Consider the following 26,846-nt stretch of genomic DNA (forward strand, 5'->3'; position numbering starts at 1 on the left):
AGATAAATTTGTACTAAATAACACACCCAACTGTCATTGCTAGGCGGCATCCTAGGACTCCACTTTATTTATATATGCTCATTGTTTATATGTTCACACAACTTGCATTGGTTCATCATTTTATATAGATGTCGTGGATTTTTATAATCATCTCCAAACACATCACTTAAAAATGGAGTAACTATATTATCACCGTTAATTATATGATCATGGGGTTGGCCTGTGCCATAGGGATTCTTTTAAAAAATCAAAGCATTTTAACTTTTCTTGTTATTTCGTTTTCAAACACAATATTATAAAGATTAGTCTGAGCTTGCGTGACTGAGGGCACATGCCTTACTTTTATTGATGTTAAAATTTCTATTGATAGTGACATAAGACGCCATTAAAACTATAAAAAAAACAAAGTAAATTATTTTTTTTTAAATGTAAAATGTCGATAACCACTTCATTAATTTTTAAATATTTGGAACTTTTAATTTGAGAAACATATAAAAAAACGATAACCACTTCATTATAAGTTATAGAAATATCATTACTCAAAAACTTGATATTTTACTCATATACTCTATATGGTAGTCATGAGCGACTGAGTAGCCAAGCCGCCGAAACATATTGAAATTCCCTTACCGACTAGGACGTTACCTTAAGATTTCTTTGGGAATCTATTAATTTTGTTAAGAAACTTTTAAAGATGAATTTTATAAAAAAAATTTTAGAAGTGATCCAGATCTGTCAATGGGGTGAAAAATATTTATTAAGAATATGAACGAGAAGAAATCTTAACAAGAGATTTATTCATGTAAAAAGAAAAATTAAATCTTAGAATTGGAATGTGTAAATATAGAATCCATTAATTATGGACTCCACTCCTTTTCTCTTACGAGAAATATTTAATTCTTTATATTGAGAAAACTAGAGAGAGAATGTTTTGGTAATTGAGGTTTTTTTTTTTTCTTTTTTCTAAGAATCCTATCTTTATTAAAATGCCAAATTCACAATATTGATGGCTGGATTTTAGGGGGAGGATTAAAATTTTAATCTTCAAAATTATCTCCAACTTGAATCATAAATTAAAATTTGGATATAAATAATTAAATATACACCAAATTCGAACATAATTCTAACCTTAAAAAATCATAAATTAAAAATTACCTAAAAATATAATTTTACATCATTTTTTTTAACGTACCACTAACAATTTCGGTGTAATGGTGAAATAAATTTTTTCAAGTTCTTTGATTTCCGAAATGTGGATACTAAAATCAATATAATTCAAATTTGAAAATTCAAACCCAAATTAATTTTATCAAAAAAGTATAATGCAAAATATAAAGAAATACTTTGCAACATGTAAGTTGTAAATGAAAACAACAAATGGTTATTTACTGGACCTTGTTACAGTCGTCCAGCAAAACTGATCTTAATATTCCAACATGACTGACCGAATGATGTCTCTATCAGACTAGGAATAATTCTATTTGCCAGCACGAACAAACAATGATAAATAAATTGCATGTGTCAACACAAGTATCCCTATTCCTCGCCAGAAACTCCATTAAAAAAAGAAAACATAAAAATAACTTTCAGAAGGCAACAAGTATTTAAGAAAGCCCAAAAGATAATAATAAAATATTGACTATAAGACAAAAACGTTATAAAAATAACAAAGACATAAAAATGCGATGGAATTGCAAAACTTGTTAACAGTCAACAGAACACAACAAACTAAAAAATTTGCAAACAAAACAAAAACTTTTTAAACATTAGAACAGTCAAAACAAAAGAAATAAATAAATAATAATAATAATAAAATAAAAAGAACAAGTACCAAATATTATGAAACAAGTAATAATTGTGAACCTTCAGAACGGTAAGTTGAAGTTCCCATAGACTATTCAACATACAAGGCGGAAGACAAAAGAACAAGCAAAACAGCGAAATACCTTTCCAAGGGGGAAAAATAAAAGAGAGAACAAAAACAACTGCATGGAACTAAAATCCTACCTTGGGATGGGGATTTAGCATTGAGAAACCCACCCAGCAGATCTCCGATGGACCAGAGAAGTGAATGCCCTAAAATCCGCAACACCAAGTAAAAACCATTCGAAAGCATAAAAACTACATGACTGATCAGCTTATACTAATTAATTTATTTAACTTCTTCCCTGGGACTTCAAAAGTAAAATGAGTCCCACTTTTAATATGGGAACAATCTGTTTCAAGAAGTTCTACATCACAAGATGCTCTGACTCAAGTTCTACCTGGGTATCTGTTTTCAAAATTCAACAACCAATTCCACAAGAATACACTCAAAAGGAACAGGTTAATCTTGACCACCACCTAGAGCAACAGCAGGATTTTGCCACTCACCTCGGTAGTAGATCATAGAAGTTGGCTAATCCATCAGTAGAATGCTTAGAGTCAGAACATCAATGCTACAGACCCATCCCCTCCATTAACTTCTTGCCAAGGTTCAATGCCTTGTACAAGCCAAGCCATCCCTCTCCGATCATCAGAGCAGAGTTCCATAAATCCAGAATGTTATGCATATGTAATGGCCGAAAGAAAGTATTTGCCATATGACTTGTAAAATGATATCACAGGGAAAAATACCGCTCATTCACCCTATGGCAGCTATGAGAACTTTCAGGACTTTCTATATGGTCCGTAGGTGGGCAAAAACTTGATCTTGGATACCCGAATCGTATCTCTTGAAAATCATAGAATGGGATAAATTCATTAAGATGCAGCAAATTCAATGGGTCATAACCCACACCTCACTCTCAACCCCATTTTTTATGGGAGCACAAAAACAATGAGCAATAATTCATTGATCGTAGGGTGATGAATCCATCAAAATGTGAATATAATTTTTGGCTCAAACCACATTCCCAAGTTATCTAGAGACTCTTAAACTAGAATGAAGTTGGATAATTGAAAAAGAATGGTCACTGACCTTGGTAAAATTCATTTAATTTCAATTTAAGGTATTTATAAATTATCAAGGTAGTAAAGCACCAATGATTGAGAGATGAAGAAGGAAAAAAAAACAAATACAAAAGGCTAACATAAAGCACATGAGGGGAAAATAATAAATTAGGGTCGAATGCTTGCAACTGGAGCTACTTCCACTGCACAGAAAAGGAGAAAAGAACACATAAAATTTACTGAAATGTTGATTACCTGATATAAATCCAAATTGCACTTCCTGGCTTCACAATACCCAATATAATCACATTCAGAGCAGTCCCATCAAACCATTTTCAAGAAAACATCTTCAAAAGAATAAAACAAGACTTGCAATATATGATGACCCACAAAAAAGACATGGATGGAATCATAAAAGCTTTAAAAAACCTCAAATTAAAGAAAAAAAAATCAAAGAACGTCTTCCAAACCACGTCGGTTTCATCAAGTAACCAAAAGATGTTTCCACACTTATTATTATGGATGCAATCATAAATTCTTATGAAAACTTCAAACTAAGAAAAATAAAAATATCAAAGAATTGTCTTCCAAACCACATAGGATTCATCAAGTAACCAAAAGATGTTTATGATGCCAAGAGGAAAGTAACCACAAATGCAAAAAGTTGTCAATACAAGGAAACGATAACGGGGAAAAAAAACATTGTTTAGTGACAAACTTAAAATCATGGAGACGGGATGTTCTCTGCCTCAAAGTTATGCCAGTATCCCAATACTTTTTAAGAAGATATCGGAACCAATCGTACAACATTTTTTTTGAAAATACGTGAAGGGGTGGAAAGTACTAAAATTGAAAGAAAATACAAGTTTGAGATTCTGGTCTTTATAGTAGGCAAATAATAACTTTTCAGCACAAATTTAAAGACGTCGTTTGCAAGAGTGCCTTGAACTTCAGAAGAATCACCAGAGTCCAAAACTAAATATTTGATGCATCTAGGAGGGGATCTGCACAATGAATACATAAAGCATAAAAACACTAAATTCAAAAACCAACTATTTACAGTGGCAGATGACATAAAATGAAGTACCACAATGACATGATTTAGAATCCATTAATGAACAATGGTTTGATAATAGCTGAAATGCAATCATGGGAACAGAGTGATAAAATGAAATGGAGTTAAAGGTGATAATACCACACAAATCAAACAGAAAAATTATGTAACATCAAGAATCAATTTTCCAATTCATATCACATAAGGTGAGAAATAAAAAAGAGTCAGATAAGGTGAGAAATACTGGAAAATAAATAAATAAATAAAGCTGGTTTTCTAGATATGCTAAGGACGGATATGGGACCTAAATCTTGAGCCATATCTTTAGTGAGGTATAAATCTAGACAACAATGAAAGAAATCTCATCAATGTGAAAAGACTAAATAGATCCACTTGCAGAGTTAATGCAAGTCATGTTTCAATGCAAGCGTAAAGAAGCGTTAACTGCAGGACACAAATCTCCATACTGGTTGGACAACAAGAAAAGATCAATAGATCAATAGTCAAGAAATGATGGGTCAATAGGCCTCTGCAATGTTAAATCATTTTAACCCCCACAAAATGACCTGAAGTGGAAGATCCCTCGCAGATAAAGTCAACCATACCAGAATAAGGAATAACCTGAACACAAGATATAACTAAATTTATGACAAGACCTTAAAGCATGAATAAAACGAGAGGCCTTAAGACATCCAAAGGACTCGGAATGCTAGCATATATTTGTGCATAATCAAAACTAAACAAACTAAATAGTAAGTAACCAACTAAACTGACTTGACATATTGCTAACTAATAATCACAATACAAACATTAATTAGGGCGAGAAACAGAACCAAATATACCACAAATAAAAAACAGGCTAGGTAGGCACCTTCGGTCTAACTAGCAACTGATTGCTCCATAAGGGACCATATCACTTATTATTAGGTTTATCATCCCATAAACCACATGGACAATGAACAAGTGCTCACATACCTTGCAGAAGAGAAGCTATAGCACATTCCATCCTTACCCTATACAATCACAGCCCACATATTAAATCAACATGAAGACATGGGTTAACCATTATGAGGGCCTTACCTGGACCTATATGATTGAGTTATCCACATGTATGACTATGTATACAAGAAACCACTATAGGTATTAAGCATTAAGTATCATGTTCAAAAGTATAAGTTCTCTCTCTCTGCCTGTGTGACTAGGTAACCATGCAGTGTATAATTACAAGTTATAAAAGCGAGATATAATGTTTCTAATACTATACGATAACCATATATATTCAATATGCACACTGATTGTAATATGCTTCACATATGATCTTAATTGGCCCATCTAGATATGCATCTTTCTAGTATACATCTGGTGTACTTTGAAAAAAAAAAAAAAGGATTATACATGCCAAAAAAAGCCATGTTCTCTTGGGAGTGTGAATGACTAAAAAAATCCACACAAAAGCCTAAGACTCTTACATTGTTGAATTGAGTTTATAAAATCTAGACTACTTGTCAAAAAAAGAAAGAAAAACCAAACCAAAAACAAAACAAAAGCTGACACATTAAGGGGGAGGAAACAAATGTATGGAGGACAAAATTTTGCTTTCTCGGGACCAATTTTTCCTAGAGCCTCCACCACCTCCCCCAAAAACTCAGCTAGTAAAAGCTCAAGTCATATTCTTGAGGAAACAGAAGGGCAACATATATAAATGCATTCTCCGAGGGGTCCATTACCCAAACTAAACAGAACCAACGCTGAGATCAAATATGGTCTAGTTAGCCTAACGTAGCAATGCAAGGAACCTTTCTAACTCATTTATAGCATAAATTAAAGCAAGTATCACAGGGTATTACATTCATGTGAGGGCCATGACTATACTAATTGACATTACTAAAAGTAAAGATTGAATCCAACATCCTAATTAAAGATCTCAAAGGGACCTAGCAAGCACATCCAATAAATTTTGACAGGCAAAAGGCACAATTTACAAAGCTCCAGAAATCATCAAAACTTACTTATTACATTTATAAAGTCATTAATACATGAAGAAGTGGATAACATCCAAAGACTCCAAACTGTTGGAAGGGGGCATAATTTTCATGTGCGTTCTAGAATTTCTAAAATGCAATTAAAAATGATTTCAAAAATCTCAACAAGCTCATTTTATTAAAATGCATCTAACGTTCCCAACCAAGTAGTTATTTTGGAGGAAAAAAAGTTGTTAAACCAGCCCCACAACTTTACGTTTCCATATATGTCATCTACATACCAGATTACCAGCTTAAGCTGTTATAATCTCTATTTTCACAACCACAAAACCGAAATCCACAATATATTGTCAACTTAAATAGATAACAAAAATCAAGTAGCACAGGTGAAGGAAAAGGGATTCTACCCAATATACCTGACACTCACCTAATGACCCATGTATGGTGGACCGCTGCCTGGGTGAGGCCTAACAGCACCGCTCTGCCCCATTTGTGGGTTCTGATATCCACCCTGCATCAGCTGCTGGTTCCCATAGCTCCCTCCAGCCTGATTCCCATATCCTGCCGGTGGTCCTGCCTGGTTCACAGGGGCGCCACCGAGACCACCAAGCAGATTACCAAGCCCCAAACCAGCTCCCTGGGTGGCAAGCAATGTAGTCAAGGCCTGACCAAGCACCGGGTTCAGACCCTGTGTCGGATTGAAGCCTACCGCGGGTCCCGACGGTGCCATCAAATGTCCATGGCCAGGGCCACTCCCACCGGGCGCGGAATACTTATTCTTCTCCTTTCTAGAATGGTAATGCGATTGGTGATGATGAGGAAAGGGTGCTTGTTGGTGATAATGTTTTGGCTTTGGACCATCAATAGCCTTCTGACAATGCAAAGTAAGCCCCTCAAAGGTCTTGTGCGGCTCTTCCAAAGCCTTCTTCGCACTATCTGTGTTCTTGTACACGAAAAGCGCAAAACCCTTAGGCTTCCCAGTCTGCTTATCGAGCCCCAATGGGCCGTCCTCAATCTCCCCATATTGCCTAAAGAATTCCAGTAGCTTATTAGGATCGACCTCGGCCGATACATTGCTCACAAAAATCTTCCGCTGGGTGTACTCCGAGACCGGAGGGGTCACAGGCGGTGGGGCTGGGACGGGTCCGGAGGAGGCCAGTTGGCATGAGGTGGTGCGATTGCCAATCTGCTTCTGAGGCTGTCGGAGGGCCTTGCGGGCCCCGCTGCGGTGCTTGAAAAGGATAAATGCATAGCCTTTGGATTTGCCGGAGACGCGGTCTGTGACAGCCTTGCAATCCTCGATCTCACCGTACCTACCAAAGACGGAGATTAGGTTTTCGGCCGTGGTGTCCCAGCCGAGGCCATGGACGAAGATCTTGCGGTGGGCCGGATCGGCGTCAGCCAGCTCGCGCACACTTTCGATCAAGTCCGGATGCTTGTTCACTGCCTTTTTGACGAGGGTTAGAAGCTGTTCCTTCGAGAAGGGCTCCAGAAGGTTCTCCACGGGTTCCTCGTCATCGTCTTCTTCTTCTTCCTCCTCAACTTCCTCCTCCTCCTCCTCCTCCTCCTCTTCTTCCTTTACCTCGGTTCCATTTTCTGTTACGGGTTGGGCTTCTTTGGAGGCATCTAGGTTTTCGTGCTCTTCTTGCTCTCCTACCTCATCTTTAACTCGTACTTCTTGTTGTTCCTGTTCCAGGGGCTCCTCGTGTTCCTCTTCTTTGGAATCATCAACAGCCATGTCCTCTTGTTGCTCCTGGGGAGCGTCTCCATCCTGGTTTGGCTCTGGCTTGGGCTGGAGTTGTTCCTCTTCAACTGGTACAGGTACCTCTTGTGACTGTCCTTCTTGCGGTTCGGCTTCGGGGGCTTTGGTGGGCTCGGGGTCAGAAGATCGCAGCTTTCGCTTCTTGGCCATGGCGGAGAAATTAGGGGTTTTCCTTCTTAAAATCTAGGGTTTGAGATGGGAGGGGACAGACTGGAGTGTTCACCCTATCGCTAACCCTCGTGTGGATTTTAAAGGGTCGGACCGGGCTGGACTCCTCTACTGCCCATTTCATTATATTGGGCTTGAGACCTTTGAAACTACACTTCAAATAACATATACGTTACATGTATACGAGGAAAATTAAAAATTAAATAAAATATTATTATAATATTATTTTTTTATATTATTTTTATTTTAAAATTTAAAAAAATTAAATTATTTATTATATTTTATATAAAAAATTGATATAATTATAATAATTATATAAAATAAGATAAAATAAAATAGTTTAATTTTGTATAACTAAACTAACTCTAAATGATTTTTCTTGTAATTGTGTGCTAACAATTTTGCCCTTGAAATTAATTAACATTTCGTTTATTTTTACAATTCATCTTATTTTATCTTATAATTATAATTTTTTTAAATTTTTATATAAAATAAAATAAATAATTTAATTTTTTAAAATTTTAAAATAAAAATAATATTTAAAAAATATTTTATAATAATATTTTATTTAATTTTTAATTTTAATTTTAATTTATTTCATCTTATCTTATCTACAAAATCAACCTAGGCCTAATATTATCCATCGTCTCAATTCTAAAGCGGATTAATTTTTTAGATGATTTTATTGTCCTTCCGGGATATTTTTATCTTTACATCGTGAAAATACTATTCTGTGCCTGATAAATCAATGATCTGTCCAAATCTGTGAAAGGCTTTCCGTGAATTCGACATCTCAGCTCATCTCACTACTATTCATTACTATTCAACAACTTTAACTCACAAATTTCATTACTATTCACAACTCATCTCATTACTATTCACAATCTATCTCAACTCATCTCAAGTAATCTTCGAATCCAAACGTCTCTTAATCTTAATTCTCTTTGTGTGGCAGTCATCTTGTAGGGTGAGAGACCAGCGATGGTAATACATGGCACTGTTCGTGAATTCGACACAATTACAATACAAAACAAGTGATTTTAAATTTTATATAAAGCGTAGTTTGATAGTGAGATGAAATGAAATAATTTTAGATAAAAATTAAAAGTTGAATAAAATATTATTATAATATTATTTTTTAATATTATTATTATTTAAAAATTTAAAAAAAATTAAATTATTTATTATATTTTATGTAGAAATTTGAAAAAATTGTAATAATAAGATGAGATGAAATGAAATAAAACACTCTCACCATCCAAACGGAGACTAAATGAGTTTGAGTTAAAAAAAATCGATCCGATAAAATATGATTAATAAATTAATTAATTGCGAATCAACTCACAAAAATCTGCCATCAATTAGTATAGCACAAATAAATTCTATTTTCAAATTTTGTAAATGTTTAGTTTTAAATGTCTTTATATCTCGAATTATTAAACTTTTTTTAACATATAATTTTATTTTATGAAAATATTAATTTTTTATATCTGGTTGGTTTGGATATTCATCGTACAATATTTTATCATGAATTCAATTGTAATTATGAATATTTTATATAATTATCTTTGTATTATATATAAAATTATATTAATTGTGTTAAAAAATAAATTTACCGATAAACTCAATCCTATGAAATGGGTTGAAAATGGTTAAACAAGTTGTGTCTAGATTAATCCAATAAAAATTTATTAATTAAACGGATTATCTGGGTTGTGTCATATCACCCGCTATTTATATAAATTATGTTAGAACTTGATTAATCTAGCACAATTTAATGAGACATATTCAGATTAATCTACATAATTTAATTGTCATAACTTGATACGACACAGAACAACCTTCAAACATAACTTGCCACCTCTAAAATGCTCTAACCATGAGAGGAGACCAACAATAACCGCTTTAACATTTCAGTCTTTTTCTCCCTTCCCCCATCAGACGGTGCATGCAGAGAGTGAGTACATGTATGTTTTACAAAATTAGTTTATAATCTATTCTTTTAATTTCTCGTGTTTTTAATTTTTTTTTATTTGTTCTGTGTTTTAATTTTTAATTTTGTTAATATATAAAACCTGTATCTTTATTTTATTTTATGAGCAATGATAAGTTTACGAGATATTCACGGGTTAAAGTACATGAACTCGTATTGCCACGTCATCTAATGCATAATAAACTCAATTGAAAAATTTTACTCATCATTATTATATTAGACATTTATTTTTATTTTTATTTTTTTTAGTAAATATATGGTATATAAATAATGAGTAGAAGAACTCATCATAACTTATCACTTTAACAGTCTAATTATTTTACAATGAGTTTAAAATCCCAAATTTTAGAAGCAAGTTCTTAAAAATCTTAATAATAATAATTTTAAAACAAGATCGAGACACCATTCTGACCACTACCATTAGAGATAATTGGAACAATCACTAAGAAAATTAATTCGACCATTGCACGACTACCACCAATCGCTACTTGGAGTGATGGCTAGAGGTTGTGGAAAAACATCACCGGAGCCAGATTCGACACCAATGTGAGTGGATCTAAAACTCAAAATGATCGTATTAACGACGTGTTTCGCACACAAGTTACTAGGTTCAATAACCTGCAACAAAGCAAGGTGATGGCTCGGGGTTATGAGTAACCTCTGATGCCTAAGTCAGTGTTCCTTTTCCTTTTGGGAGAATTTAAGTAAAACAAGTGAGCATAAGCTAATTCTAACCTGAGGTTTGGCTTTTATACCGCTAGCCGAAGTGGTCCCCCTTATCTTGTGTAAAAGGCATATGTCTTTCATACGGGACGTTACTCTGCTGCTTTTAACCGAATGTTGCCCTCTTAGATCACGTCCTTGCGACTGGTTGGTGGGAGCAAACTCTATTGCGCACTTTTTGTTAGTGATGGGGGTCACGTCGCACGCACTATTGGTGATAGGTTGCTTTACTGCAACCCCTACCTATGCGTGTGTTAGCCTTTCGACGGCATGACCCTATCATTACACATATGTGCAGGGCGACGTCAGGAGTGTTGGCGGCCCGTCACCCTGCATTTGACGCTCTGCTGCCTGGGCTTTAGGCTTCTCCTCCCCCAGTAAGCCTTTTACCCTTTGCGCAGCTAGTGGGCAGTGCACAAAAGGGGGGTCAATCTATGATAACCTTTAGTGTGGTCTCAACCCAGCTCGAGAGAGAAGCATACATATCCCTCTCAATTGGGCCGAACCTAGTAGGGGATTTCGCATCCTCTCTAGTTACTCCACAAATTCTCACCGTACACGTACAATAGGACTTTTGTAATAATTTCATTCTTTGGCAGGTTGTGATGTTTGGTGCAGAAGGCGGCTTGTCACATGTGACCACTCTCCTTTCAATGTTAGAGATTGCGTCTAAAGGCGTGGTGCCACTTTTGCTTGTGAAGCAAAAGTTGCGGGCCTGTCACCCATCGTTTCACTTCCCCATGACGCCTACTACTTTCCCCATCTGGGAAACTCTACTATTGCAGTCCTCTACTTAAACTCAAGCCCCATTTCATTTTCCACTTTCCTACTTCACGATTTTCTAGTTCACTCGCCGCTTCTTTAAGCCCATCATCTGTTTCCTTTCTTGACTTTTTTCCAGTCCTCTTGTTCATCACCAGCCTTCAAACCCTATCAATGACGCCCAAAAATACTTCTCGTTTCACTTCCCAGGGTGCTCGCTCATCCCATTGAAAGGGATCTTCAAGAGTTCTCGGGGGCCAAGATCTCTCTGAGGCTCGCAATGAGTCCCAACACTTCAATGGCGAAGATGGGTATCTCTGGGCCTCGGCAGTTACTCTAGCGAACTCGAGGTCATTCAGGAATTCCTTTAGAACGCCTGGTGTTCGCATAAAAATATATCTACAAGTGCACAGAATCGTGACAAATAGTAAAGTGTTTTAAAGAAAATGGTTATCGAACCCACATGGAATAATTATGTTATTGAGTACTAAAATTGACTAAATTAATTATTATTTGGAAAACCAAAATTTGAATAATGATTTATCTAAATTAAAATGAAGAAAAGAATATTAAAATTAAGATTTTAAAAATAATAAGAATATATCTAGAGTGTTTGACATCACCTAGCAAATCTCACACAATTTATTCTTCCTTAATATAGAATCCCAATTATCCCAAGTTGATGATAAAAATCCCTTAACTATTCAATATTTTCTCTCGAACAATACCAAAAATATCTCCAACTAATAACTCTATTCTATGTGAATTTAACTAATTGAGACTCATTAAGTTTTTTGGATTTTTCTTGAAAATCACACTAGTCGTGTTAAAGCATCTCTGCTTTCGCTCAACTAATGGTGTTTAATCCTAGAGTTTTAATCACAAATCATCTATCGGTCTCATTGCAATCCAAAAGATCGAACAATAGTTAGCTAAAAAATTGTAAGCATTGAGAATAAGGAATAAACATTCAATCATGAAAATATTTAAAATAAAATAACTTAGAATATAAATTGTGTGTTCAATAACTTGGAATATAAAATAACTTGAGGCTTTTTTATGAGGTCACCACGACGTTATCTAGAACTTTGTACCTTGCATCCCATATTCTGAAAACAAATATGTAGGATAAAAGAAGAATTAAATGACATGGTCGCAGGTGGTCACCTTAGGTTGCGGGGGATGGCATTAGTTATGAGGACAAAGTATGAAAAGTATTAGGGAGATTTTACTAAGGCTAATATTTTGTTATATGTAGTTATCGTCGTTGACCCGAGGTTTAAGGTGGATGGCATTGTATTTGGATTGGACCTTGTGTACGAGCAAGCATGGCCGGAGCTTATTGCAGCATGGGTTTGGGAAACCCTTAGTAGATTATTTGATGAGTTTACCGTCTTGCGGGATGGTAATATTGCGGCATCTACACCTACTCCCTCACAGGTTCCAGAAGTCAAGGTTGGGTCCATTGGGAAAAGACGTAGATTGGACTGGGGTGAGAGGTTTGAGAAGACCCCCTTCATCCGAAGTTTTGTAGAGGCTCAGTCAGAGATAGACAGATACTTAGCAGCAGAGCTTCTACCATTTTCACAAGATTTCGATATATTAAGTTGGTAGAAGATGAATGTCATGAAGTATCTCATCCTTGGAGAGATAGTCCGCAGTCTTTTGGTCTTCCCTGTTAGCACTGTAGCCTAAGAATAGGCCTTTAGCACCGGAGGGCGTGTATTAGATTCATTTCGGAGTTCATTAGCTCCTACCACTGGGGAGGCTTTGATTTGCACGAAGAATTGGACCAGAGGGAACTCCAATTCATGTTCCGGATGTTCTTGAGTATGAGGAAGCGGACGTCGAGGAGAATGGTGGTGATAAGCTTGGATCTGGAATGTATTTTAATTTCATTTTCTAATTTCTTATTAATTTATTTATTTTTATTTAATTGGTATTCTTTAATTTCATTTCAAATTTTATTGTTATAGTGATACATGAGACGGCGTCTACGGCTACCTCTGATGCAGTATGACTTTGTATTGGACCCACTATTTCCATGGTTTGCACAATTTGTTCCTTATTTATTTTTTACATTTATAATTTTATATCATATTTTAGTATCTAATTATTTTGCTTGTATATTTTAGTATCTAATTATTTTAGTATAATTCTAATTTGTTTTATTTTTAACTTATTAATATTTCTGGTTTTATAACTTATTAACTTTTATGATCTTAATTTTCAGTCTCATAGTAGTCGACATAACTCACCACTCAGTGAACTCATTGCCATAGTGCCACCCCAAATTGATCAAATTGAAAAGTTATGATTTTGTTAATTTACAATTAAGTGTAATGTTACTACAATAATTAATAGTACAATTTGTAGTATTTAATATTTTTAGAGGAATTTGTAATATTGTAATAGTTTATTAATTCTCTTAATTTGTATAATTGTAAATTGTAATAGTTTAGTGCCTTAGTGATGATTATTACTTAATTAGCTAATAGTTGAAACTTAGTATATGGTTAATAGTTATATATATATATATATTTATATATATTCCAATTTTTAAATATGTTTATTTTTTTTAGTTAAATTTTGGGCCCAAAAATAAATTATGGGTCATTTAGGGTCCAGATAACTGAGTAGGGCCGAAGACCCAGTAGGGGGAAAGGGGGCGGAGGCGAACAGATGGAGGTCGACCCCCGCACCCCAGAAAGCGGACGGGGTACCCCGCCCCCGCCCATACGGGGAAAAATTCCCCACCTCCGCCCATGTGGGGGCAGGGGGTGAGGAAGGGGTGTTCTCATCTTAGGGGGCGGGTAGCACCCTTACTCAGAACATGCTTATCTTGCCATCTTTTCATTTTATCTTTATAAATTCGAGTATTCTCATAAGCATCATTGCGGAACTCATCCATTCGTTGATCTACAGTATTCTCTTCTTGCCAGCCGCTTATAAATCAAAGTTCAGTGTTCTCGTCTCCCAATAGGCTCTGTGTTCTAGCTCCACGAGTAGATGGCAGGCTTTTCCATAAACAAGCTGATAAGGTAACGTTCGATCGGTGTTTTGAATGTTGTCTGATAGGCCCATAGCACATCATCTAACCTTCTCGCCCAGTCTGTTTGAGAGACACTCACGGTCTTTTCCAGTATGCGCTTCAGCTCCCGATTAGACACCTCGACCTGGCCCCTCGTTTGAAGATGGTATGGTGTCACCACATGATGGGTAACTCCATACTTAGTCAGTAGTGCTTCAAATTGGCGATTGCAAAAATATTTCCTGCCATTACTGATTATGGCCCTCAGCATGCCAAAGCGGGACAAAATGTTCTTATGCAGGAAATTCACTATGACCCTCACATCACTGGTTGGCAAGGCGACCGCTTCCACTCATTTGGAGACATAATCTACAGCAACTAAAATAAATTTGTTAGAATATGAGGATGGAAAAGAACCCATGAAATCTATACCCAACATGAAATAATTCAATCACTAAAATATTCTTTAAGGCATCTCATGTTTCTTAGAAATGTTGACAACCTTTTGACAATGATCAAATAAATTAACAAAATTAAAAGAGTCTTTAAAAATAGTTGGTCAATAAAAGCCGCATTGTAAAACTTTCACTGTTATTTTTGCTCTACCAAAGTGGCCGCCTGCTTCCAATGAGTGGCAATGTCTGAGTATGTTCTTCATCTCTTCCTCAGGCACACATTTCCTGATTATCTGGTCCGTGCAGTGCCAATATAGAAAATGTTCCTCCCAAAAATAATATTTCAAGTTAGAGAATAACTTCTTCTTTTGTTGATATGTCATCTCGGCTGGTTGAATTCTGGACACCAAATAATTTACCATGTCGGTATACCATGAAACAACTTGTATAGCCATTAATTGCTTGTTTGGGAAGGTCTTATTAATTGAAAAATTCTCTTCGCCAGGGACCTCTTTAAGCTCAAGGCGAAATAAGTGGTCAGCCACTACATTCTCGGTACCTTTTTTATCTCTTATTTTCAAATTGAACTCTTGTAGTAGCAAAATCCATCTTAATAATCTTGGTTTGACATCCCTCTTCAACAACAAGTATTTAAGAGCTGAGTGATCAGTGTAAACGACCACCTTCAAACCTATCAAATAAGAACAAAATCTGTCAAAGGCGAACACAACTGTTAACAATCCTTTTTTAGTAGTAGCATAATTAAGTTGAGCTCCTTTTAAGATCCAACTTGCATAATAAATAACATGAAAAATTTTATCTTTTCTCTGCTCCAAAATAGCCCTTATAGCATAATCGCTAGCATCACACATTAATTCAAAAGGTAAATTCAAATCCAATGACACAATGATAGGTGCTGAAATTAATTTATTTTTCAATGTTTCAAAAGCATGCAAGCATTTATCAGAAAATTCAAACCTAGTATCTTTAATCAACAGAGTGCAGAGAGGTTTAGTAATTTGGAAAAAATCCTTTATAAACCGACAATAGAACTCGATGTGACCCAAGAAGCTCCTCACGCCATTCACATTGGTCGGTGGTGAAAGTTTGTCAATAACTTCTATCTTTGCTTGGTCGACCTGAATTCCCTTGAAGGAAATGCGGTGACCGAGCACTCTTCTCTCATTGACCATGAAGTGGCATTTTTTTCAATTTAAAATGAGATTTGTCTCCTTGCATCTCTGCAAAACTAAAGATAAATTAGATAAGCAGTTATCAAAAGAGTGACCAAAAATCAAGAAGTCATCCATAAAAACTTCTAAAATTTTTTCCACCATGTCTAAGAAGATGGACATCATTCATCTTTGAAAAGTGGCTGGCGCATTGCGAAGACCAAAAGGCATGCGCCTATATGCAAAAGTGCCGCAAGGAAAGGTGAAAGCGGTCTTCTCTTGATCCTCAGGTGCAATGACTATTTGATTGTAACCGAAATATCCATCTAGAAAATAGTAGTAGGTGTGGCCGGTAAGTCTTTCTAGCATTTGATCAATAAACGGTAAGGGAAAATGGTCTTTCCGAGTTGCATCATTTAGTCTTCGATAGTCTATGCATACTCGTCATCCCGTGATTGTTCTCGTCGATATGAGTTTATTGTTGTCATTCTTGATCACGGTTATCCCTCATTTCTTTGGGACGACTTGCACTGGACTTACCCATGCACTATCTGAGATTGGATAAATAATCCTGGCATCTAAAAGTTTCAATACTTCTTTATGCACTACTTCTTGCATTGATGGGTTCAGTCTCCTTTGAGGTTGGACGATCGGTTTAAAATTATCCTCTATTAAAATCTTTTGCATGCAAATTGAAGGACTAATTCATTTGATGTCTAAGATGGTCCAACCCAATGCCATTTTGTGTTCCCACAAGACACTCAACAACTTCTCTTCCTCTACATCACTCGAGGAACTGTTAATAATGACAGAAAAAGTAGAGTCATGGCCTAAGAAAGTATACCTTAAATTTGATGGAAGCGGTTTGAGTTCAAGCTTGGGCATTGTCGGCTGAGATGAGTTTAGTCCTTTCACTTTTGATTTTATTGAAGGAGAAAGGGAAGGTTTAGCTTCCAAATATCTCTCACACACCTTAACCTTTTCAACTTTGGATTCAATAGACGTACAGTGAGTAAGACATACCTCAAGTGGTAGCTTTGGAAATTCAGCTTCATAAGTCTCATCGGCTTTGACCATGTCTCGGTCGCTTATTTGAAAACAAGAATGTACTTCGGACTGGAATTCCATAGATTTAAACATGTCAAACGTGACTTGCTCCTCGCCGACCCTCAAAATGAATTTCTCTTGCTGGACATCAATTGAGGTTCTCCCCGTCGCCAAGAAGGGTTGGCCCAGTATCAAATGGATCTCCTCGTCCTCTCCATATCGAGTACAACGAAGTCGGCCGGGAAGATGAACTTATCAACTTTAACAGTACCTCCTCAATGAGTCCTTTCAGGTATTTAATAGATCTGTCCGCCAATTGTAGAGAGATAGTGGTCTGCTTTACTTCTCTAAGACCTAATTTCCTGAAAACAAAGAGAGGTATTAGAATAATACTTGCCCCTAAGTCGCATATAACTTTATCAAAATAAGAATTTCCTATTATGCAAGGGACTGTAAAACTCCTCGGATCTTTCAACTTAGGCGGCAGCTTTTTTTGTAAAATTGCACTGCTCTCCTCAGTCAGCATCACAGTCTCATACTCCTCCAACTTCCGCTTGTTTGATAATATATCCTTAAAAAATTTTGCATATTTAGGCATTTGCTCTAAAGGTTCAACAAGAGGAATATTAATATGCAATTGCTTAAATATACTTAGAAATTTAGAGAATTGATTATCAATCTTATTTTTCTTTAATCTTTGCGGAAAAGGGATTGGTGGATAATAAATTGAAGGAGAATAAGTTTCAGAAGTAAACTCCCTGGATTTTTTGGATTTTGCAGCCCCTTTATTTTCTCTAGTTTTCTCAGCTTGCTGGTTGGTCGACTCCGATCGGTTTCTTTTACCTCGTACTCGATTTCCTTATTCTTAGACTCCACATTTTTCGTTTCTTCATCTCGCTTGGTATTTACCGACTGTGGCTGGTCATATGTCTGCCCACTTCTCAACGTTATGGCTTTGACATGTTCCTTAAGATTGGTCACATTGTTGCTCAGTAAAGTCCTTGCTATCCTCTCAGTAAGCCTGTTTGAGAGCTGACCGATTTGTGCCTCAAGATTGCGGATTGAAGCCAATGTGTTTTGGTTCACCATATCATTCTTTTGCATGTATTGCATAAACGTATCCTCAAGTGTCGGTTTCTTCTCTTGTTATGGAAACTGTTGAGGTTATCTAACCGGCACTTGATTATTGCTCCATGAAAAGTTAGGGTGATTTTTTCATTTGAGATTGAACGTGTTTGAATAAGGATTATTTTGACGTTGGGAATTGGACACGTAATGGGCTTGTTCATGACTCGGTTGGAAAAAAGGATTCCCCACTTGGCAATCTATACTTGAATAATTTCTTGCGCAATAATCACAAACAACATTAGTTTGAATAGCATTAACGTTCATTTTACCTATTTGTTTGGACAGATTTGCCAACTGAGCCACAATTGCGGACATAGAGTCATGCTCAACGACGCTGGACGTCTTCTTTGGTATTACTCTCTTTGCGGCCCACTGATAGTTGTTAGACACCAACTCTTCCAGAAGTTCATATGCGGCTTCAGGAGTCTTACTCATTAATGGTCCTCTTGCGGCTGCATCAACTATAGATCGATTTGTGGATCCCAAACTATTGTAAAATGTGTTTGTACTTGGAGCCAGGCTAGGAGGTCATGATGTGAACACTTGCGCAATACATTCTTGTATCTCTCCCATGCCTCATATATGATTCACCCTCAAATTGGGTGAATGTAGTGATATCATTCCTTAACTTCGCTATCTTGGCCGAAGGGAAATATTTCGCTAACAACTTTTGTGCCAACTGTTCCTAGGTGGTGATGATGCCAGGCGGCAAAGAATTCAAACAAGCTTTTGCTTTTTTCGTAAGTGAAAAAGGAAAAAGTCTCGATCGAATTGCATCATCTGTCACTCTGTTGTGTTTACAAGTATCATAAATTTCTAAGAAATTTACAATATGGACGCTATAAGAAATTTACAATATGGATGCTAGGATCTTCTTGTGACAGCCCCCCAAACTAGACGGTTTGTTGGATCATTTGAATGATGAATGGCTTGGTCTCGAAGTTATTGGTTTGTATAGATGGCGGCCTTCTACTGGACGTCGCCCCATTGACCGAGAGCATTGCATAGTCTCTTAACGCCTTATGCTCCTGGTCAGCCATGTTAACTACTGAGGCGGCGACCTTTTTATTTTTCTCTTTATTGATCTGACGTAAGGTTCTTTCAATTTCAGGATCGAAAAGTGTATGCTCTAATTATTTAGATCGGCGCATGCACTTCTAATTCCTGAAAAGAAAAAAAAAATCAAACTAAGATCTAATTTAAACAAATAAAATAAAATCCAAAGTAGTAAAAATCTAGTTAGTATCAATATTAATAACAAATAATTATTCCCTGGCAATGGCGCCCAAAACTTGTTTTCATAAAAATATAACTACAAGTGCACAGAATCATAACAAGTAGTTAAGTATTTTAAAGAAAACAATTATTGAACCCACATGGAATAATTATGCTATTGAGTACTGAAATTCACTAAATTAATTACTATTTGAAAAATTGAAAATTGAATAATGGTTTATCTAAATTAAACTGAAGAAAAGAACATTAAAATTAAGATTTTAAAAATAATAAGAATAGATCTAGAGCGTTTGACTTACCTAGCAAATCCCACATAATTTATTCTTTCTTATTATAAAAGCTCAATTATCCCAAGTTGATAATAAAAATCTCTTGACTATTCAATATTTTCTCTCGAACAATACCAAAAATATCTCCAACTAATAATTCTATATCTCTATTTGAATTTAATAAATTGGAGACTCATTAAGTTTTTTGGATTTTTCTTGAAAATCACACTAGTCGCAGTAAAACATTTTTGCTTTTGCTCAACTAATGGTATTTAATCTAGAGTTTTAATAAAAAATCACATCTTCATCTCATTGCAATTCAAAAGATCGAACAATAGTTAGCTAGAAAATTGTAAACATTGAGAACAAGAAATAAACACTTAATCATAGAAATATTGAAAATAAAATAACCTGCAATATAAACTGTGTGTTCAATGTTAGGCTACATCAAAGCTCTAGAAAATAGAATTACTTCATAATGAAATTAAAAAAAAATAAATAAATAAAACTGGTGTTCTACGTTGAAGTCAGTTGATGAAGAATGCGGCTCTCGCCTCTGCCCTCTAGTTCTGCATTATCAAAAGAACACTTAAAGAATAAATTCTGGAACTCTAAACTCAGACTCAGACTAAAACTAAAACTAAGACTAAGAACCAAGACTCCATATTCATCATCCTACAAGACGAGATTAAATAGATATCAAAACTCAAATTCGGAAACAAAATATATGCGGCTACAATCTAGCCTAAAAATCTGGAAAATAATTTCTAAAGATAGATGTTAACATAAAAGGAAATTATCCCATGAATATCGAAATTATCTAAAATGGAAGATTCAGTGATATGAGGCTTGAATTGCGGAGTTCGGGAGGATTTGGTCGTCAATAGATTGATTGCAGAACTAGGAAGGGTCCCACTGGGTAGTTGCTGTGTACGCTGAATATAACTAGCGGGGAGGTCACAAATGAACAGGCGTGAATGTCACAAAGACCACACAACCTTCTTCGATTGGAAATACTCCTGACTAGGATGAAAGACTCCTCTCACATTTTCTAGTTGTTGCCCACGATGTCGTTTAGGTTGATCTTTTAAGTTGGTCGTTTAGACTAGTTGCCCAATCTAACCGCCTAGAGTCTTGTCGCCAAATCTTCACGGCTTCTAGTTTCGCCTTTTGGTCGCGAGTTTACTCGCCTACCGAGAGGTAAGTCTTCTCACCTTTAGACGAGATAAATCTCTTTGCTGCCCACGAGACAAGGCTCCTCTCCCAAATCTCACTAGCTCTCTTTAGATCTTGCTATCTCTCATCGGTTTGGATCCGTAGTCTCTTCTTTTGTACCAAAATGCTCTCATTTTGTACTAAATCTTCTCATTCCTTCAAGTCCAAGAAAATAAATAAAAATATGTAGAAAAAAGAATCAATAGTATTGAAGGGGAAATGATACTTTTCATGAATGAAAGAGTGAATAAAAGTCACATAAAAATGACACTTACCACCTGACTCTACAAACTTTGAGGCCCCGGCGAACCGCCAAGAGGCTATGGACTAGGAAGGGTTTGCCAGAAGAGTGGCCTATACCCTTTGATGTACACCACCGAGCTGTGACTTCCCTTCTACCGTCCAATCCGAGAGGTTTAAGACATCATTCGTCTAGCTCCAGCGCAACTTCATCCCACCATGTGGAGAATTTTGATGTGCTGCTACATCGTTTGGCCTACAATCTTGGAACCCCTCGATGAGGTCTACCTAGACTAACTACCACAGTGTGCTACGTCTGGACGACAACCTATGCAGTTATCTTTCCCAATCAAGGTATCGAGTTGCTCGCTTGGAGACCTGTTACTCTCGCATCAAAGATTGGTTCAAATGGTTTTTCTTCGTGACGGGAAAAGGTTGGGAGTTTCCCGCCAGGGAGGAGGTTCGTTGCAAGTTCCTTGTCAGGGTCGTTTGGGGGCATTGTACTGGACGACAAATAGATAAACCTGGAGACGTTCGGGCATGAGCAAGCCCCGATTAATGGTCGTCTTTGCCTTGGTGAGGGCACATCCCAATGATGTCAACTCTTAGGCTTAGCTTACCAGAGCCAACATAGACTGCATCTTGATGTCCTCGGACCGATCTCATTTTTTCTAGAGGGGTCAGCAGGAGAGTCAACCGTCTTCTCAAGGCCGAATGAGACCTTCCAGCCCCCAATTGGAGGGAAGGGGGAAGACCTCGCATCGAGATCGAGGAGTCATCGGGTGGTGCGACAATGGTAGCAGCTTTGGGCCATAAAGACAGCCTCCCGTGGGCCAATCTTCTCGCAACCCTTCTTCCTCAAGAGCCGCGGAGACCATCCGTGAACAGTCACATTCCTCGGCAACTGCTAGTGCTTCACGAGCTAGGCAAGCGCCGCCCCCACCACAAGTGGTGACTCTGGTTCCCACCCCATCGATAGTGTCCCAGGTTTCTACCCCGTCGAGCAACGTGGTGCCGACAAGGGCTCTAAGCCGAGGGGAATAAGAACTAGAGATGGCCTTTCTCGACCCCCCCAAGTGATTATCATATCTTTCTTCCTCCAATCGAGGCTCCCCTAGAGTTAGTCCCTTCTCCCAACACGGGGGATTTCGAAGTGGTTGGGGATGCCGAGGTGACAATGTGCTTGGGCAACACTAAGGAAGTCGTCTCCTCGCACCCTGACCTTGATTTGGGGTTGTCTCCGAGCGACACTCAGGTCATGGAGCTAGACGAAGATAGGGTCTCCATCTCGAAGTCCTCTATCTGCATGTCCCAAGAGACTGAGGTTGTTTCGACCGCGGCCTTGGAAGAATTGGTTAAGGCGACTCCTCCTTTGACTGCCGTGGGGTCGATGGAAGACCCTCGAGTTGAAGAAGGGGTTATCCTGAACATCCCTTCCAGTCAGGAATCTAGGGATTTCAAAACTCTACAGGAGCTCGGGGCGACAACTGGGAAGGGCGCTCCTACGAATGCTACGGTTAGTCGTGGTGTCAGAGTGGTGCTTGAGGAGCAAGAAGGAGGGGAGTCTTTACCTTAAATCGCCATGATCCCTAAGGTCGAGGGTGCATTTGAGCAGGGAGGTGCGCCCGTCCATAAGGCAGAGGAAGTGACGTCGGGGTGTCGTTCGCCGGGGGCCCCAGGGGGGGGGAAAGGCATTTCCTCCCAAATTCCCTCCTCGCCCTAGTGGCAGCTAGGGCGTGGGGGGCAATATTTGGGAGTTAGAGGAAGCGGGGCCCCGCATTCTAGCTTAGGCTATGACTGGGCCCATGCTGAGGCCATAAGTTGGGAGGTTGGCAAGCTAAAGGCCTTCTTCTCCTCAGTAAGAAACTTACTTTATTGTCGGTCTGTCACTTCTTGTTTCATGTTCTTCACTTTATCTGCGTTCTTTTGTCCTACTAGTGAGTTGATCAGCTGGTTGCGCTGATCGTGAACCAGAGGGGAGATCTAGAGGCGAAGGTCTGGGCATTTTAATCCCTTATCAGGTTGGCTAGTTTCAATCTTTCATAGGCGAACATGGAGCGGGATGAAGCATAGGTGGCCTTTGCCCAAGTGTATGCCAACAAAGAGAAGAAGAAGAATAAGAAGATCATTGAGCTGCGTCAAGAGATGGCCACCCTTCAGGGCGAGCTGGCCCTGTCCTGCGAAGAGTTTGGCCAATGTCGCCTCTAGGCCAAACTCATGGAAGAGGAACAGGTCAGCTTACGCGAGTCACTGGACCTCCGGGTGGTGGAGCTGGAGGAAATCTAGGACTCATGTCGCCGCCTCGAGGCCAAAAGGGACAGGCTGTCAAGGCAACACAACTCGAACATGAGGTCATACAAATGGTTCGAATCTCAGAGGACTGTTTCCACTAGTCGGGGTACGCCGAGAGGGATTCCGCGGGGGGTTCTCTCTCTACCCGCCTTCTTCGGGGACTCTCACTTCTTCACGGTTGTTGGCTCCCTGGTTGTCTATCCTACCTTCTTCTTGCATGCTCAAGTTGGGTTGTGCATGTCGAGGGGCCTATCCCCTTGAGGTTTAGGCTTTGTACTGCCTCCTCTCTTGCTGACCTTCTTTGACTTTTTTTTAGGCTTTCATTCACTTTGTCACATTAGGCTTCCGACCTACTTGCTCCATTTTAGTTTTTCTCGAGGCGGTCAACGCCTGGAGAGTGTCCTTGACATTAATAAAGCCATACGCTTTTTCCATCATGAATGGGTTTCTCGCCAACTCCTTTATGAATGGGTTTCGAGGCCACACGCCCCGGAGCAGTGCATCCAAAGTTATATTTTCATCCTGATCATCTGTTATCATGTGTTCCTTATTGAACCTGGCCAAGTAGGCCTTTAGGCTCTCGTCCTCCCATTGTTTGACTGTTAGGAGGTAGGCTACCAAACATCTCCTCCATCTACTTGCTATGAACTGTGTTAGGAACAGCCTAGCCAACTCGTCGAAGTTGTTGATTGAGCCGGGCTGCAATGACTCGAACCAGCCTCTCGCAGCTCCCTTCAAGGTTAGGGGAAAAGGTCTGCAAGCTATCTCTCTGAGAAACCTGTGTAGGGTCATGTGGGTCTTAATGGTCTCCAAGTGCAGGGTCATCTGTAATTTACCTCATCTTCTTATTTCCCCTTCATCAATTTCTTTTCTGAATTCTCCCTCTTCCCTTTTCGAACTCAAGTCTCAAAAAGTAAAAATAAAAATAAAAAAAAGATTTTGTGATGATTCGTATGAAATATAGAAATCTCAAATTAAGAAATGCAATTCTATATATCTTTAAGGCAATAGCGTCTGAGAATTAGGTTTGAGAAACAACATCATTATATCTTGCTGAATCTGCTGGAAGCCTTTCATGGTGTTGAGTTCCTCGGCTAATAAAGGCCAATAGGTGAATGCTTTCCTCTCTCAGCTGCAAATCCATTTCTTTCATGGATTTAACCCATGAATTCCAATGTTTCGCTACCACACACATTGGCATGAGGGTGTGCTCTGTCTCCTGAAGAGCAGCAAAAGAAGCATTTGTCCTTTGAACTCGAGGTCTTTTCTTGTTAGAATCATCAAATGGAAAGTTTGGTGCATTGAGATTATAAAATATCATATAAGCTTTCTTCGAGAAGAAGTAAGGTATCATCTTGTCCATAATATCATCACAAAAAAATTCATACGAATCTGAATAAATGTGATTAGTTGAATCTGGTTCATCATCAACATTATGAAGGAACCCTACTATATATATATATATATATATATATATATATATATATATATTCAAGGTCAAAGTAATTATTAGCTATAAGCTGAATATATATACATAGTAGATATATAGCTAATATATGTATATATGCATGAATTATGATATATATTATCTATAAGCAGGAATCCATGCTCTATCTTTTAGTATATTATATATAATATATTATATATTATTTTGAAATATAGTTATATATAAATATATATACATATATAATTTATTCATATAATGTTTATCCCGAAACGATACACCGAAATGTACCGGTACCGAAATCTTCCATTCCAGTTTCTCAACCGGAACGGAATTCAAAACTTTGGTCTCGACTGCATTAAAGGGGCGAGGAGGGAAACACTCATTTGAGTTGTTTCCTCCTTTGTTCGCCAGGTGTGAGTGGAGACACTTGAATGTGTTAGGCAGGAGAGGGTCTCAACTGCGCTAAATGGGAGAGGATGGAAACAGGCATTTGAGTTGTTTCCTTCTTTGTTCACCAAATGCGAGTGGAGACACTCGGCTTTGTATTAGGTTGGAGATGGTCTCGACCGCGCTAAAGGGCAAGGAGGGAAACATTCCTTTGAGCTGTTTCTTCTTTTGTTCGCCAGGTATAAATGGAGACACTTGACTTTGTGTCTGGCGTTTCTTCCTTTGTTCTCTAGATGCGAAGGTAAAATATGGGAGCTAACAACCTTTTATTTTGTTAACACGATTACATGGGGAGTTATACAAAATATTTCTTTAAATGTTCGACATTTCATGGGTGAGGTAGCTCATTTCCTCAGGCATCTTTGAGGCGGTATTGTAACACCCAGACCCAAAATTGGTATAGTCGGACTTTAGTTTTTTTATTGGAGCTTGATTTTTTTTAAGTTTTTATTTTACGGACTTGAGTAGTGATTTTTTTTTATTTTTTTTCTTTCTTCCCGCATGTTTCATTTTTTTTTGTTTTTATTTTTTTTTTTGTCTCTTTCGGTCTTTTATCTCTTATTTCCCGTAAGTTTTTTTTTCTCTCGTTCACGTCGTGCATGCTCACACACAACACAAACTTTCATCCGCGCTCACGTCTCTCTCTCTCTCGGCTCTCTAGGGTTTCACCTCATATATATATAGACACTCATAGGTTTTTCCCATGCTATTAGAAACTGCCCAGACTCTAGCCGCCGCACCACCTTGGAATCGCAAGCCCAGCCTCCATTCCCTTGGTTGCATGCACTCCCATACCGAGAGTCACCCCACGTAAGCCAGCCCTCCGTCGTCCCTTTTACCGCCACCAGTGCACCCCTCGTAAGCCTCTGATCAGCTAACCCATCTCCACCGTGCACCGACCAGAATTCACGCTGCCCTCCCAAACGAAATCGACGCAACCGTGCATGCTTTGCATCTCCACGGATCACAACTCCACCTCGCCGTGCATCACCTCCTCTTGGCCATCACTGGAGTCCAGCTTCTCCGCCGTACTCGACCTGCACCACCACCAGAGTGCTGAGAAACAACCATCTACAGAGTGAGTCGAAACGCCTCTATTTTGAGTCCAAAAAACAGAGTATTTGGTTGCTCCCCCAAGCACGGCAGTTTCGCACTACCAACCCTTTCGGGCATCTCCTCCGCGGCACAAAGGGAACCCGTAATCCAGCACCTCAGCCACGCCTCGTCGTGCCACCGACGATAGCCACCCCAGGCCATCGCCGCGTGTAACTCTCTCGGTAAGGAGTCCTCTCTCTCTCCATCTCCTTCACGGTGCTCTCGTATCTCTCTCTCTCTCTCTCAGTGCCTCACCATCGTGACCTTATTCGCCGCGTCGCGCGCAGCTCCTCCCTTGGCGGTGAGTACCTCAAGCCCCTGTTCTCACGGTTGTGCACCGAGACTACGTGAATACAATTCCAGTATACGTAAACTTATTTTTTTGCATAGTTTTTGATTAAGGAATTATAGTTTTACCCTTAGTTTTAGAATGTGTTCAAGTTGATATTTTTGGTCT

At 38.2% G+C, this 26,846-nt stretch overlaps 1 protein-coding gene and 1 non-coding gene across 4 annotated transcripts; one reads left to right on the top strand and one right to left on the bottom strand.

The window, feature by feature from the left end:
- Positions 1–3,576: 3,576 nt before the first annotated feature.
- On the bottom strand, positions 3,577–7,959 carry LOC118348535 (UBP1-associated protein 2B-like). 3 transcript variants are annotated; one of them, XM_035690490.1, is made up of 3 exons: positions 6,395–7,959; positions 4,961–4,998; positions 3,577–3,935 (listed from the first exon to the last, which is right to left on the bottom strand). In XM_035690490.1, exon 1 carries the CDS (start codon positions 7,877–7,879, stop codon positions 6,395–6,397), a length of 1,485 nt encoding a protein of 494 aa, XP_035546383.1. In that variant the 5' UTR covers positions 7,880–7,959; the 3' UTR covers positions 3,577–3,935; positions 4,961–4,998. The 3 variants fall into 3 exon arrangements, with proteins under 3 accessions (XP_035546383.1, XP_035546382.1, XP_035546381.1); XM_035690489.1 differs by lacking the exon at positions 4,961–4,998 and having other exon boundaries at positions 6,384–7,959; XM_035690488.1 differs by lacking the exon at positions 4,961–4,998 and having other exon boundaries at positions 6,395–7,958.
- Positions 7,960–18,673: 10,714 nt separating this feature from the next.
- On the top strand, positions 18,674–18,779 carry LOC118348541. Its single transcript, XR_004801620.1, has one exon. It is a non-coding gene; the product is annotated as a small nucleolar RNA R71 (small nucleolar RNA).
- The last annotated feature ends 8,067 nt before the right edge of the window (positions 18,780–26,846 follow it).

Source organism: Juglans regia, chromosome 5 (assembly GCF_001411555.2).
Source record: "Juglans regia cultivar Chandler chromosome 5, Walnut 2.0, whole genome shotgun sequence".
Classification (NCBI taxonomy): domain Eukaryota; kingdom Viridiplantae; phylum Streptophyta; class Magnoliopsida; order Fagales; family Juglandaceae; genus Juglans; species Juglans regia.

Coding starts and splice junctions, on each gene's coding strand:
- LOC118348535 (XM_035690490.1), bottom strand. CDS start 7,879: ATGGCCAAGAAGCGAAAGCTGCGATCTTCTGACCCCGAGCCCACCAAA.